Source organism: Bacillus rossius, chromosome 8 (assembly GCF_032445375.1).
Source record: "Bacillus rossius redtenbacheri isolate Brsri chromosome 8, Brsri_v3, whole genome shotgun sequence".
In the NCBI taxonomy this organism is placed as follows: Eukaryota; Metazoa; Arthropoda; class Insecta; order Phasmatodea; family Bacillidae; genus Bacillus; species Bacillus rossius.
Genome location: NC_086336.1, coordinates 28,503,244 through 28,520,192, shown reverse-complemented (window position 1 = coordinate 28,520,192; position 16,949 = coordinate 28,503,244). Strand labels below are relative to the sequence as shown.

At 34.4% G+C, this 16,949-nt stretch overlaps 1 protein-coding gene across 1 annotated transcript; it reads right to left on the bottom strand.

Annotated features, from left to right (window-relative positions):
• Nucleotides 1-1,465: 1,465 nt before the first annotated feature.
• Nucleotides 1,466-7,347, bottom strand: LOC134535291 (tetra-peptide repeat homeobox protein 1-like). Its single transcript, XM_063374359.1, has 2 exons — nucleotides 7,295-7,347; nucleotides 1,466-3,508 (listed from the first exon to the last, which is right to left on the bottom strand). Exons 1-2 carry the CDS (start codon nucleotides 7,307-7,309, stop codon nucleotides 2,672-2,674), a joined length of 852 nt encoding a protein of 283 aa, XP_063230429.1. The 5' UTR covers nucleotides 7,310-7,347; the 3' UTR covers nucleotides 1,466-2,671.
• Between the last annotated feature and the right edge of the window lie 9,602 nt (nucleotides 7,348-16,949).

Here is a 16,949-nt window from a genome sequence, read left to right as displayed (position 1 = left end):
AACTGTATTTTTAAATGTTTAAATTCTAATTTAGTGATAAATTAACTGTCAGCTAACTGAAATTTTAAATGGTATAGACTAGTTTTAATGGTCATTTATATTTGACTGATAAATGCAGAAATCATGACATATTTTCCTAAGTGCACATTCCTTATAGTGTTTAATATAAATGCACTAATTTCTCTTATTTATGTGTGTAAATAATATTTTTATCTGTGGTTATGTTAGGTAGATTTTTTTTAGAAATACTACCTATTGTAGCCTTTAGCATGGCGTGACTACCAAATTTTTTTTATATAATTTTTTTATTTTATAGTCCATAGATACTAAAACCATCATGAACCTAAATGTTTATTTATATTATATATATAATTAACAATTTTATATGGACACGATAACTGGCTTTCTTTTGTACAAATCCCTTACAAACAGTTACATAAAATATAGTAATTAAAAATCCCGGTAGATTTTGTTAATGACCAAAATCTGACCAAAGGGGTACCAATGGGGAAGGTTTAAAAAAATAAAAATCATTTTAACTCCTATAATTTGACAAATATCGCATCCCTTTTAACGTATTATTACTCGTAGGAGTATCAACAAAATATTTGTGACCATACGACCAACCATAACTACAATGAGTGGCAAAAAAATAAGGGTTGGAGGACAAAACAGTATATAACTCTCTCAGTATGCACACCATTGAATCCCTTTTAATTGTTTGTAAATATTTTAATTTTTATTCAAAACATTTATCCAGAACAGTTTTTGTTAAGACAAACCATTGCTGCAACGGTTTTTAAAAAAGGGGAAGGATATAAATAAATCCGTACCATGTTAACTATTAAATCCGTTCTTATTTTTTGTAAAAAATTAAATATTATCTACAAATTTCGTGTGAAATAATTTTTGTTTGAAATATGCATAATATTTTCGCTGCATGGAATATGAGAAAAAATTTATGGATTATTTAAGAATATTGAAAGATTCATAGGATGCCATGTAAATTAAGCTCTTAAACTGTTCCAGATATAAGTTTCCAGAACATTTGCAGAATAAATAGGTACTTCCTAATCTACGTAAGCCTGTAGACAAAGCTGAAAGGATTTTAATTTGTTTATAAATATCAATCTTATTTGGCCTGGATTCATTTAAAGTCTAGTTTGTCGTGAAGCTGAAAAATTTATACTGCATTAGATAGTAAATTTAAGACAGTGTGATTTTTGTTGTTTAAAAATTTTATAGGTATAAATTTGTTCATGTCTTTATGACATATAATTTTACAAAGTTAGATATTCGTAATTCCTACCAATGTTGTAAACGTTTAAACAGATTTTGTTTCGTTACTGCCTGAAATATTACTCTTATTTAGTATGTATTTTGTCGTTTTATAATAAATTACTCAGGTATAATAAAGGGGAGAGATTATACCAATATTAAGTAACCAAGCAACAGCAATTGGATATTTTTTTAACAATTTTTTCATTTATTTAAGTATTACAAAGAAGTGATAACAAAATATAAAACGTGTGATTTCTAAGGGCTTGTATAAAGCTCTCGTTACAAAAATATGCAATGCAAGTGTGACAAAAATTACTTATTAAATTATGTACTATGCAAAAATATTTTTCGATTTAAATGACTAAATAATAAAGTTGGATTTTATTGGGTACACAGACGAAAGTTTATTAAAAAAAAACTTTCTTAGCTGATAAAAAACAATAACTTACAACATCATTTTTATAAAAATATATAATACAAAGTACACATATCATGCACTAAATTAAAATGCAGGGGTTTTCTTGGCACGGTGTCAAGAAGAGCATGAAACAGAACATTGGTTATTATTTTTAATGCTCGTTTCTTGTATATTTTGAAACCAAAATAATAAATAATTAATATGCTCACAATATATAACATTCTAAAAAATAACTTGTTCTCAACCAAGAGTACTTCACATAACAACATTATTAAAAGCTAATTTAATAATATAAATTCGTATACGACTACATTTGGAGCTCTTATAACACATTTTAAATTTGATGTAAGCTTTTGGACATACGCCATTGCTCATTACATGTATGTCTGTATTTGTAACATCAATCATTGGCACAAATCTTTCAAAGATAATATATTATAAATTGTTTGGTATATTTTAGTTTAAATACTACAGTTAAGACTATATCAAACATTGAATGCTTAGTTAAATTATGCCAACAATAAAATTACCTACTTATTTTGACACGTCAGACATTATTACTGCTGTAATATTACCCTACTTTGTGAATCTTTCTTGAAAATCAAATATTTACTGTAAATTATTTATAAAATTCTGTACATTTTTATCATGAAACACTCTGGAAACTAGCACTAAGTGAAGAAATGTATTCGCTCTTATTCATTCCGATATTATTTTATGAAAAAAAATGACCTTTTCTGCTGCTAGAACTTTTTTGTTCCACATTTTTATAAGGTGCACAAATGTCACGGTGATAATTAATTTTTATGCCAATTAATTATTTGGAAATTTTTTACACCACTAAACGCATACATTGAATAATTTCATACATAACTTTAACACTCTCGCAAACAAAAATTAAATTAAAATGAATGATATAAAATGTAAAGTTTTAAGATAATCGGTAATTTTTCCTGAGAAGTAATTTGTCCTCTAGTGTTTGAGAATCCCGTGCCCAAGTTTGGTGGAAGCGAAACCCAGGGTGGAGCCCTGGAGGCTGCCCAGAGAGCCAGATATGTAAACGCCCTTCGGCCCGGAGGAGCGCGCGAAGGGCCCGCCGTAGCCGCCGAGCCCCGCCAGGCCGTAGCCGCCGGGGGCCAGCGCCGGCTGTGCCAGGAGGGCCGGGGCCAGGACTGGAGCCGGCTGGGGTACTGGCACGGCGACCGGGTACGGCTGCGGTACTGGCACGCCGACTGGATGGGCCACGGGGACGGGCACTGGTCGGTCCACGGGCACTGGGTACGGTCTAGGAATGGACAATGGCACCGGATGGGCCACGGGAACGGGCACGGGCCTGTCCACGCGCACTGGGTACGGTTGCGGGACGGGCACCGGCACGGGCCGGTTCACGGCGACGGGGAAGGGTTGCGGCACCGGCACCGCCACGGCGCGGTTCACGGTCGTCACGGCGAACGGGGCCGGTGTGGACGTCAAGGCCAGGGGCGCGAAGCCGGCCGAACCCAGCGGCAGGGCGTTCAGACCGAGCCCGATTCTGGCCGGACCCAGGGCGAGGCCGCCCGAACCCAGCAAGAGGCCGGTCGAGCCTATGCCTGGGCCGAGCGCTATGCCGGTCGAGCCCAGGGCCACGCTACCGCCGTAGCCGCCACCGTAGGCGGAGGCGTATCCCAGGCCGTCGACCAGGGGTATCGCAGCGGCCAGGCCACCCGGCGCGAGCGGGAGGTGGGCGCCGGACAATATCCCGCGTTTGTTCACCGTCTTCAGCTGTTCCTCAGGGAAGCTACCACTGGCCGTGGCCACCAACAAGCATACCTGCAACACATACATAACAAGCTATCCCTCTTCACATTTACTATGGAGTACAGGGAAAAAATTGTAATGGAGCATTTCAATGCTCGCCGGTCATGTGAAATCATCTAACCTCGGTAACGAGTAAATTTATGTGTTCTAATTTTGCAAATAAGTATATAATATAAAATCTCCGACAATAATTTTAACATGTAATCTTAGCATGATAAATAAACGAAAATATTTCTCTTTAAGGAAATACAGTCAATAATTTCCCATTTTTAAAACTCAACTATAATTATGTTCAACTAATGGTTAGCCGAACAACATGAGTACCGAACGTGTCGCATGCCTCAACGCCTAATATGTGAAATTTCTCCTAGACTGGAACCATCATCGCCTGCGTTTTTGAGGTTATACTTCTTTAGGCTCGTTGAGGGTGCAATGTTAGTATGCACCATAAATGCAATAAAATAAACGGCATTAGCAAAACGGAAATCAAACAGAAAGTCCAGTTCACATGCATGCAGAAACTGCTGCAGCCACGAGCCAGAATCGCCAAGATGGCGGACCTACGTATGGCAACATGCATCGGTAAATATTAACTTTCTCGAACAGCGGGGGATATACTGAGCATATTGGTGAGCCAAGGTAAACTTTATGGTAGTGAAACTATCCTGGAATACATTTTGCATACTTTAATAGTGATAACCAAATATAATCAAAACAAAATAAAAAATCAATTTATTAGCCAGGAAATATTGCGTTGGAACGAATCTGGAATCAAAGATATTAAACATTTTGTTGGATCTCTAAAGCTTTACAACGCGGCACTATGTTTTAAGTATTTTACAAATTTCCTGTACAATAGATAGATCAAAACAATATTAATATGAAACATTTTAAAACAGTTAATTACTATAACACTAAATAAATGTTTGTATATTTGATTTTGCCTAAACGACAGAAATCAGTCTGTAAATAATTTTAATAAACAATTCTAAATCTTGTTGAGGTCATCCAACATTTAATATTTAACAATAAAATTTTTATCATAAAATTCTTTTATTCAATATTGCGTCGAATGTTTGTAGGCTAACGATTTATTATGTGTCTACAATAGGTCAATAGGACGATCGATGCCCTTTCTCTACTTTTAAATGTTAACTAATGATTGTCAAAATTGTATTTCGTATTTATTAAGTTGTAACTATTTATTTTTATAACTACAAATTAATAACAAAAAATATTGAAGGATAGTTGTACTATTATAAATATTATTTTGGCCCAACAATATGTTAGTTCATCACCCGATGTTTGCGAAATATAATGTATACGGATGATGAATCACGTGGGTCCACCATCTTTTTGAGATTTCTAGAACTTCCACATATAGCAACACCGTGATTACAAAATGCCATATACAGAGAGCGAAGATGATTACACATCAAAAATATTTTTTATTAACACTGCCATTACGCTGAAGCGTCATGTTGATTCAGCATGGCAAGGTTCTCTATGTGGTTAATAATTCTGCGTTCGACGCACACTTGAATTCTGGAGGTCATGTGGTTTTGTGTATAGGAGGCAATGCAAATTGTAACTTTCACATTAATCAGTGCACCTACTGCCAATGCCTTATTCTTATATTTTAATATATATATATGTATTTTAACACACATTCACTAACAAATGTAAAATTTTAAACTAAAGACCAGTCTGAATAATAAACACATCATCATAAATTTTTTAATTTATCCATACGGCAATATAAATATTCTTTACCAACCACATTAACTTCAATTAGTGAACGGAAACTTAATCAGCCTTGTAATGATTCCCAATATATTACACTTATTCACTGTTGGTTAAATTAATACTGCACTTTTAGCAAATAGTATATATCTTGTGGGAACTACTGATTTCTGTTCAGAGCGTGTTGGGCAACTGTGTGGTCTAAGAAAACATTACTCATTTTAAGGTATGTCCAAACACTTGTATCACCTGTATCACGGTCTGTGAAAAAAAGAGTTCTGTATAAGTTATATGTATCGAAAATAATTCAATTATTGTATTGCGACTGTTCCAAACAAGAACCTGTCTTTTGTCGTTTACAACAAAGGAAGATACGTGTCACAGATACGGTCAGTGAGGGCAGGGAGATTTCCAATCACCAATCTGTGTCGTCGCCATGTAAGTCCTTTGTCCTTCGTACACCATCCTTAAAACAAAATCTTGTTGAAAATTCAGCCGTTTTGTGGGAGTATTAGGTTTAAACACTCTTTGCTTTAACAGATTGAAAAATAAAAAATAAAAAATACTTCTCATTCCCCTTCTTTGCGATCTTCTAAGCTTTTTTTATAATTCGTGGAGTAAGACAATTTAGCTGGAAGCAACCAAATGCAACTGAAGATACATTTTTCAATACCAGAGCTAATAGCATCCTCAGGAACGTGAATGTAGGAAAATAGTTTTTAAAAAAATCTATAATTCCCACTAACAAAAAGAAAGAATTTGAAAACAAACAGCGGACAAAGGGGTAATTTTCCTTAACCTCCCACTCCCTCAAAAACATTCAGATATAAAATTGTGCCTATGCTCCTGACCAGAGCCAACACCCATCTCATTTTAAGAGCCCGGTTTTGGGAAACCTGAGTGACTCGAACAGACACGTGGCACATATAGGATGGCCTCGTAATCAAGCGCCTGTATTGAGATCGCGTATCCAGAGTCTCGATTGGAATGCATCCGATGCAAGTGTGAGGGTACTCTCAGAGACCGAAACACGACCATCACGCGAATGTGGCGGGATGTGGACGGGAAGTGCAGCGAAGGAAAAACCTGGTCTACCTGCATTCTTCCGTCCTGCAGGGGATTTCACTCGGCGAGGCAGAAACCAGAACCCTCCCTGATGGCGAAAGGGGTGAAAGGCTGTCGCGTGACTTGTCGACATTGTGCACTGTTTTTAGGTTAACTGACTTTTGGATGGTTGACGTGTGCTACAAATGAATACAACTAACTTAAGTAATATAAACATCCAACTTGAAAATAATACAACAGAGATGAGAAATGGTTTAAGTTATTTGTATTCGACTAGTTGCGATTAGTTTGAAAATTATCTTATTTACATCCAAATAGGAATTGCAATAAATTTTCAGTAAAGAAAATAATAAAAAACATTTGATTTTAGAAACAATTCTTTAATGCCTAGAATTCGCTTAAGTATTTGTATACGAGTTATGCTGATAAGTTAGAAGGACCGGTAACTAATATTTCTGAAATAAATTCATGTATGTTTTATTTTCAGAGTCACCGGTTGAAAGCATGACACCATATTTGTAAACAGTTATTTTGACGAATGATAATTGTGGAAGTGTTGACGCGAAATATTTTTGAGACAACAGTAAAAATTAAAATATTTTGTTTGTTTACATACATTCAAACCATCTGCTTTAGATCACATAGATGATTTGAAAACAAAACAAACAAAAAAGGTGTAGTTTCTGTTTATTAAAAAATGGCAATGCTATACTATAACCTTTTTGAAATTTCATATTTTATTCATTAAAAACTAAATAAATATTTGTTTTTTTAATTATATTTATAAAACCAATTATTTATCGATAGCTCATTGGCTTACAACTAATAACATATTTTAGTGTTACATATGTTTACTAAAAACATGAACATTTGTTTGATTTACACGTATAAAATATTAATCGTTGATGAAAACTTAAGCATTCCGGTAACTAATTCATTATTTTATTCAAATATTTTGTTGTAATTAATTTTTCAAGTCTACCTACTTACCGCTATTAACTTCATGTTGATGTTTGGTTGCTAGAAGTTGAAGCTACTTTGATGACGCAAGGATCTTCTGCAGACGTCTTTATATACATCTTTGAGGCTTCTCAAAATGTCTGTCTGGAATAAACCTTTTCTACAAATGTGAACATGTCACTTTCACTCCTGCGTTTTCTCTACGAGAGTTCCTATGGTTCTCTGTTTTTCTCAAACTTCTTTTTTTCGTGTAGTTTGGATTCAACGTTAAAGTCTTCGAGGAAATCGCAGGAATTACACTTAATACCGAAGCGAAATAAAATATGTAATTATTTTTTTTTTTTTATCTTAACGCACACACGTTGATTGCAAGCGATGACACCCACCGAGGCTTTCGCCAATCCTCGAATGTCCCGTGAAAATAGAAAATTTATAATGCCCGGCGAGGAGCCAACTACCAGCGACAGTCGGAGAGAAATCTTGACGGGAAGCCTGAACCATTGAATATATATAATGTATAGAAGTCGCGAGCCCAGGTTAAATTTTCTGTCCGGTTTCTCAGAAGAATTGTTGTAGTTCCAAGCTCCGCCGCTGCGATCGCTTTCATCGCTGGGTATCGGCCGTATACGCCCCTGGTGGTATTTGGCAGAACTAGGTTAACCAGCCAAGTCGTGACATCATCCTTCCCCCCCCCCCCCCATTCCAGCCCCCCTTCGAAAATCCAAGACCAACGATTCAAATTACCCGGCAGGTCTTATCAGCATCGTTAGGCGACCTTGAAGAGGAGCTTCCTTTACCGTCGTTTGCGAATGATGAAATCCCAAAAGAAGCTAGCCATGGAAATCACTGAATGATGGGATTCTGTACCCGAGTGAAGTGAAAATTAGCTAATAAAACTTTGTACTGGTCAAATAGTCAGTGTTCCGTTCAAAATATGGTTTTATTTTAAAAGTAAAATACTTATTTAAACTATATTTCGCGTTTGTACAAATTTACTTTTAGATATTGGCAAGGAAAATCAACATACCTTAAACAACCTTCTCTTATTCAACGTTATCTATTAAGTAGTAAAAGGGGTAAATATTATTTTTAAAAAAAATGGAACCCACTAAATCAGTATTCAATAATAAAATACGCATATTAAAATTTTTTGTATTTAACTTTATTCGGTAATAAAAATTCAGGATGATTTTGGTTTAATTGGTTTACGTATATTGCTATATTTTCTAAATCACATAGAAAAGGGAAAAGAGTAGGTACATCAGTGAAAATTCCAAAATTTAGTTTAAGTAATACTAGCCATACAAAAAAATCAATATGCGAGATAAGAAATTTGGTAACTGCTCTACATTTCAAATAAAAATGCATTGGTTTCATGAATACTGAAATGTATGCGTAATAAGGCATATTGTGTTATTATCCTAAGCATGACTATAACTAAAAAAATTACCGTAATTTAAAACGATGGCAGTCTTAACATACAATAAGTGCGCGAGTCTTAGTTTATATTTTAATTGGCTTCTTCGTCAGATGGAAAAGAGTTAAGATTTCATCAAGGAAAAATATATTCTCAAATTCACTAAACCGGGAGATAGAAAATAAGGTAGGTACTTAATTTTAAATAAAAGTTAAAATAGGCTTACGCTAAAACATTTAAAAATAAGTCGTAAAAATATTTTTATTTATTAAATATTTTCTATACTTGACAGTTCTTTGGGTATAATTCTTCAAAAATCTTTGGAATTTAATACATACTTTTCTTAAAATGGTAGAGTATCAGCAATACCCGGAAATTACGTGAGCAAAGCCACGGGTTATTAGATATACTTTTACTATAAAATAAAAACAACTATACATTTGTAGTTCACGAATGTGATATTTTGTTTATTGCTTCACAACATTCATTTGCCAGTCTCAAATTTCATCGTACCACTTGTCAGAAATGTCACCAAAAATGAGAGATACATTTTTTTTGACGAATTTCAATTACGAGGAAACCTTTCGCAAGATTTTTTTCTTCGCAGTAGTCACTGGGACACCATTAATTTAAATCCACTAAGATAATAAAATTGTATGTATAATGATTTGTTTTTGTATATTTATATAACTTCCCAACCAATTTTTAATGATTTTCATGTGAATAAAAACTTGTAAAGCAATTTAATTAACTGTGTCATAATTCTTCTGATTAGATGGAAATACAAACTTTTCATCCGTAATATACGATGATAAAATATATTTATTATTGCAAAATAATATTCACTGTTCAAATGCAAATTTAAATAGATTATTCATACATGTTTCCTGCTAATTAATGGTTTAACATAATAATTTTTAGTATAAAATCCTTTTTCTCTTGTGTTAAAATGGGTTGCTAAAATGAGGAATTATAAATATATCACTTACTAAGTCCGTGCACAGATTTACACAAAACAGCAATGTAGATAATCTTTTTTGGTAGTTTCTAATTTTCTGCCCTGAATAACATGAATTCGGTTGAATTCATACTAAAGTGAATTTTTTGAACAACTTAAATTGATGTAATAAATAAATATTTATTTTTTATTAAAAATCCACAAACTGTTTTTAAAATATAATATTTATCACGCCAGATCGAATAATAAACAAAAAATAGCTCTTATATGTTGTCTGTGTTTAAATAATTGTATTATATTTCATGGAAATAATATTTACCTTTCGGTTATTAAAAGAAAATATATTTGTATTCAAAATACTTGCGCATCGTTTTTACGAGCATAACTTGTGTATCTAACCTCAAAGCAAGGAATATAAAGAGTGGCAACTCAATGCTATAACAAAAACTCTTATTTTCTTTGGAGATCCGGGAAATGTGCGTTATTTATAAGCAACTTAACATAGTAAATCGTTAACTTTTCATATCAATGTTGGCAAAATTGATTTTTTTAGTGGTCATTCGTTACTGGGAATATTCACCATATAACGTTTAAGATTATTTATTTTGAATTACGAAACAACCAAAACATTATGTAAAAATGCTTCATCTTATGTTAAAAAAATTATAAACTGCATAGCCACAAAGTATGACATCATACCATTAGTTTCAGTTACTAATAACATTACGTGCACGCGTTTGAACAGTCATCGCAGCCATAGTTGTTTCATAGCTACCAAAATCATTCAACGTTGTCAAGAATTATTCCAAATTGTGTTTTGCCATTTTACTCAATGCGCCACTCCGTTAACACATTTTATAAATTCTGAACTACGAATGTCAGTATTTTTTTTTTTTTTTACGTTATTACGTTTAAGAAATTTCTGTAGTTTTCTTATAATTAAAACTTAAATTTTGATGTTGGCATCTTTTAACCGCACTTTTTTTTTCGGTGGCCGTACTCCTCCAATTCAGTTGCGCCCGCCCGTATCTAAGCGCTCGGATTTCAACAAACGGCACCGCTTCTCGATAGAGTGAGACAGAGAATTACGCGCATGACCTTGAAAAAAGCGATGCTACAGCGCTCTAGCGTGGAAGCTGGTAACTACGACTACCCTCTTGTGGAAAGAAGAGCTGTCTAGCGGCGGAGCTAACAACTACCACAGTTTTGGATCCGAAAATTGGAATAATAAATCCTATCCCCTCGCGACTTCTATAAGTTATATATATTCAATGCCTGAACTGTGGTATTTCGCCGAAAACTGGCACGTTGGACGAAACGCAGCGCCAGTAAATTCCTTGACTTCCGACACCACGTGTTAACCTGACCCGGTGTGCACATGTTAACGATGTTGTGCTATAAATGGAAATTTCTCGGTCATACATTGCACAGGAAAACAAATTATTCTGTACTTTTACAAAAGATTCCCTTGGAAATAAGTAACCATGATATAGTTTTGAATACAACAATAAATATATTTTTAATTTATACAACACATGGCTATAATTATTTTTGCACATACTAAAAATATATCCTGGAAATATAAGCCCACAAATTTGGTGCATAAATTTATATTTTAATAAATGTTTTATTGAAGTAAACAAAAATTTAAACTAGATAATAAAATATTCCATAATTTTCTTTATTTTCATTATCGTGCTTATTATGTGCGCAATTAATGCTGGAAAGATATGCAGGGAAATGTTTACAATTAACTTTACCTATTGGAGGTGCTGGGACAACACAAAGCATGAATGTCCGGCACAAATATCTGAGCTTAGGCATTACTGCGAACACTATTCAGTAGTGATAGAAATGTTTTCCTGTAAATATACATATTTTCAAATGTCTGTACTTCTGCAGGAATATTTCAATTCTATTTTTAAAAAGAAAATACAGTGTGGGTATGTAAAATTCTTTCTTTGACGTATAATACCTATAGAAATTACGCTGATCGCTGAAATACACTTTAAAAAAATGGTTTATGAAACCTTCAAGTATAAATAGTTTTCAATAGCTTACTTTTTATAATGCTTTTACAAACATTGTACAATGATTGTTGTATACAATTTCATGTTTTACCAATACGAACATAATACGTCTACTTACATGATAAAATAAAACCGTAGCTTTAACTTTGTTATTTATCAGTATATATGCACTCCGAGTGACTACTTTTTATTGTGAATTGTAATAAAATATAAATATGAAAAATGAAATGTAAGTTAATATGTTACAAAACAACGAAATGAAAATGAACATAATATATGTATCCTAGTACCAAAAAAAACAACCATCAACTTAATCAAAATTTTCACAAAATTGATTCAAATAAAAACAAATTATTTATAATATTTCACAATAAATTTAACGAGTTTCATTTATTCAGCATGAAATTTTTCCAAATGCATAGACCAAATATATAAGAAAAAATTATTTTGCTTTGTTTTAACGTGGGAGTCATATAAATTAATTTTTACTTTAATTGTGATTAGTTTATGAAATAAATAAAACGCTCGATCATATATTGTTATTGTTCAGAAAAATTGAATTGCGAATAAGGTTATAGTCGAAACGGGATTGAAATTAATTGTTAAACTTTTGTAATGTTTGAACTGATTAAGTGATTACAAAATTGGCTCAACATATAATATCATTCAACAAAACTATAATATAACCATGCATATTATTAACAGAGAGCATTCATAAAAGCAATTGGAGCGTCTTCTTTTAATTTTTTAGGTAACCAACTTTATTCAAGCAAAACTTATAGAAAACAAAAAAAAAAAAAAAAAAAAAAAAATTTATGACCCAATCTTAGGCTAACATCATCAGCCGAGAAACTTTGCTCAAAATCAAAGTTTGAAATAAAACGAATAGCTAATATCCGGATAAAGTCAAGTCGTATGTTAAAAGGAGCTTAGACTGATTCGCTTAGTCAAAGCTTCGCACAGGCCTTGTCAGAATTACTAGCTTGCTCGGATACAAGTGCTCCACCGAAATAAGGGCGTAATTCATTTCAGTTCGCAGAAAGAATGACCGGTTGGTCATGCGGTTGCGTACGGATAATGAAATTAATTGGAAAACCAGGAAGCGGGGCTCCTAGCGCCTCGGGGCGTAACTGAACGACCACCTGGCCCATCAAGAGCGCCGGCTCTGTGGTTGGTCGCCCGAGCACGAGTCTCCACCGAGAGTCGCCGGGCCCGAGGGCTCTGGCTCGCTTCTCGGGTTCTTCTGCGCCCGAGGACGTAGCCGCCACTCGCGATCTGTCGACGGAGCCGTCGGGACCAGCTGCGACACGCGCGACTGCTCACAGTTGCCACTCCAACAGGCGAAAATATTTGGTAGCTCAATAAGGCGTTGCGGCTACGGCTAGAATTACCACAGCGTATTTCTTTGGCTTAATCTCAGGGTGGACGCGATGGACTCGTCCACTGCCTCGGCGAACAGGGTGTTTTTGGCAAAGGAAAAAAAAAAAACAGCCTTACCACAGCCTGCGTGCAGTTCAAACCTTTCTCCGAGCGAAATTGTTCTGTTCCCCCGACTGAATAGGGTCATTAAGAACCCCAATTTCAGACCGTTACAATCATTCATGACGTCACTACGATGTATCTTCGAAGTTTCCCAGAGAAGGAGTTCCAGGGGACGTACGAGCAATATAAAGAACGTAGGCAGCGCTGAGTGACTTTTCAAGGGTCCTAATTTAAAGTTTTTTAAATGTAAGTCTTGTTGTCTGTCATAAATTGCCTTTGCCAGTATAAATACAATTAGTTTGTGGAAAAACCCGTGAAATACGTGCTTCTTTCATTAAAAAAACTGGTTTGAGTCGTTTTTTTACTACTTATATTTCTGTGTTTTGCACAAGTAACATTTTTTTCCAGACTATTGAGATGTAGATTCGTAAACGAAGATATATTTTAAGAGATTTGTATTTCAGAAGGAAAAAAAAACACGTCACTGTGTCATAAGTCTCCATACAAATAGTGAATGTGGTGATCAATGTTTATTTTATTCATACAAATTGTATCCTATTATGGCACATTAACAGGATATGTCCCAAATGTGTCTTTCTACGCCAACACACAATGAAAATAGTTATAACCAATTTTGGCGAATATGTGGCAGTGTTTCTCCTATATTTGAATGGGAATGTATGACTCATTCTATAGGGTGGTAATGTTGATGTGGTGCGTGTATATATATATATATATGTTAATCAAGTAACATCACACTATAACACACTGGCAGCGTTGAAACTGAGATGTACACATTGAAATGAGACCTCAGAACCTCATCAACGTGACAAAACAGTCCGTGATAACACACGTGTTTGATGGTTGAGATTTTGCAGCAGTGAAAGCTTCTTCTGACGTGCAGTTGTACCATCTTCGTATGTCCTTCAACCACGAATTCCTCTTCTTACCAACATACCTTTCTTTGTATTTTTTCTTCAGTGATTAGTTGCAATGCAATAGGGTTAAAAATATACACGGGAATGGTGCCAAATATATTTAATTAACAATGGACAAGGTGTTTTTTACTTCCCAGGTGTGTATATATCTGTACTTCGGAGGCGCAAAATACACTGTTAAGATTAAACTAGACCACCCTTTGGCATTATTTCTAATGGCATTAATCACTAATATTTACGATATGTAAAACGTTAATATACTTGAGGTTAAAAGAAGTTAAGTAAATAAGTGAAACACTATTTAAAATTGGTTTGGACGTGTCTCACGATAAATATATTTTTTGGTCACATAGTGTCTTATGTTTCCGAAGTTTACTATAATTTTTTTTATGCATTTGCATGCGCAGACGCTGTTGATAAACTTGGTAGTAGTAAATAATCAACATCATCGTCATAATCATAATAATCATTATCACACTTTTCATCACCATCGTGGTTCTCATAATAATCGACATCATTATTATCGTCATCGTCGTCATTATCATCAGCGTTATCATCATTATTGCGACTGCAATGCCAACGGAAACTTTGGCAAACTCTTTACTGTTGACTTGGCTGAAATCCTCAAGCCAATAAATCTCTAACAATGGCCGAAAAAGCCTGTTATCCCTACTACTCAGCGGTTTTGAGTTTATGGTATGCAACGGACCCAGTTCTAAAAAGTATCGTTTGATTTAATTCTTTTGCAAAAAAAAAAAAATAATGAGAATGAGAGGGATATGGACAAAGTTGCTACCTACTACATATATTGTTATGACTATTCAAATTTGCCACATGTATTAAAGGATTGTTTCACTTTCATTAAGTTTACTTTGGCACACCAATACGCTTAGATCCCCTGATGTTCGTGAAAGTTTATTAATACGGGTGCATGTTGCCTAGCGGTGGTCCGCCATCTTTACGAATTCAGCTTGTGGCTATAGCAGTTTTTGCATGCATGTACATTGTAATTAAACCTGTTAAAATTCCGTTGTGTAGTGCGAGCCTTTTTCATTTGACATCTGGTTTATACTAAATTTCACCCTCGAAGCTCTTTAAGAAGTATAACCTGAACAACGCAGGTGATGATGTATCCAGTCTATGGAGAAATGTCACAGGATCAGCGTTGAGGCATTTACATACGAAGCATTCGGTACATCTGTTGTTCGGTTAACCCTGATCAATCAATAGTACCATCTTGTTGAACAGAATTATGGATAGGTACCAAAAAAGTAGAATTTTTTTTTTTCCATTTTTCCTTCTTTTGAATACAATTTATTTGTTTATCACTCTCGGCATGATTATAAATATATCTGCTTTAAATATGGTGTCTGAGTTTCGTGTTATAAGTTTATTTGCAACATTAAATAACATGAGTTTGCTCTTTACCGAGGTTAGATGTTTACACATCACTGGCTAGTACCTCCTGTAAGACTCGCTCAATATTATTTATTTATTTTATTTTTTATTATATTTCAAAATATCACCTCGTTGGCAGCGAGGTAATTAATGACGATTTCACACAATAGCATGCGCCAGGAATATTAGGAAATAAATCGGAATTACATACATAGGAATTACCCTGGCATTTGTTTGCCATTAGTATTTAAAGAAACTAAGGTAAACCGACATATGAACAGACGTACCGGTAGTCGAATCTCAGTCCTTTGAAATCTGAAACAAGTTGCTTACCTCTACGACTGCTTGTCTTATTTTAATATAAAAAAAATGTCTGTTTGCTAGGGTTATTGGTCTCACCGTTATGCTCAGAGGCTTACATACCAGACGGTATTGGGCTCCGAACTAGTAACGTAGCGCTCATGAGTGTTTTTTAATTCACTCACGATGCTCGCGAATCATGAGTATCCATTTCACATACAAACAAATAATTGGGAGACTATATGAAAACAAGTATTTTGCTGTAAATCTACAAGCAGGACACTGAAAATTGTGTATAAAAATATATGTGCATTATGAAAAACTAATGTTTTGCCTGAACAAGAAATTATGTAGTACTGAAATAAGTTTAAACATTGGTTGTCAACATACAAATACTTATTTGTAACATTAAAAGGAAATACACTAATAAACCTTTTAACTTTCAAACATGATATGTATAATTTACAGGTTACTGTCTTGTTTTGTATAGGTTTATAATAATTAATTTGGCATGAAATATGCATTTAAAAGTTACTGCTCGTAGTGAACTGTTGGTAAAACACTTGTACAGGAAACCAAGTGGTGTAAAAACGTTTTTTTAAAGGTGTATTATGGAAACTCAGTAGCCAAAGGATTCTCTAGTGAAACGTGCAAAAATGGTTTACTGTGTAGCGGTCACTCAATGTGTAATATCACAGAAGTGAAATGGGTGGGGCCAATCCTTTGACCATGTGCGGGCTCGGTTGTTTATATGCCAAGCGTGAATTGCGAGAGACGCCTCGAACTCGGTTGGTTGCTTCGCCCTGGGATTTCTCTGGTAGTTTGCAGCAAAGTTCTATAAACGCCTTGTGTTTTTTCTCACTTCGAGAAAAGTTATCTATATATGTTAGCTTTAGATTTAAAACTTAAAACGGGCTTAAATAATCTCGCATTTTCCACCAATTTAATATTATAATTAAATTTATTTTACTGAATTCCCCCACCCCCCCTAAAATTTGTTATTAATAGTAAATATCGATAGCCAGTCAGTGCAATGCTATACTTTATTCGAATCATCCTCTAATTAAGGACCCAATAATGAGCAATGTTTTAATGGAGTCGGGATTGAAGCAACACCCACACGTCTTTTCTATAGTTAGTTTATTGGTTTCGTGTTCAGCTG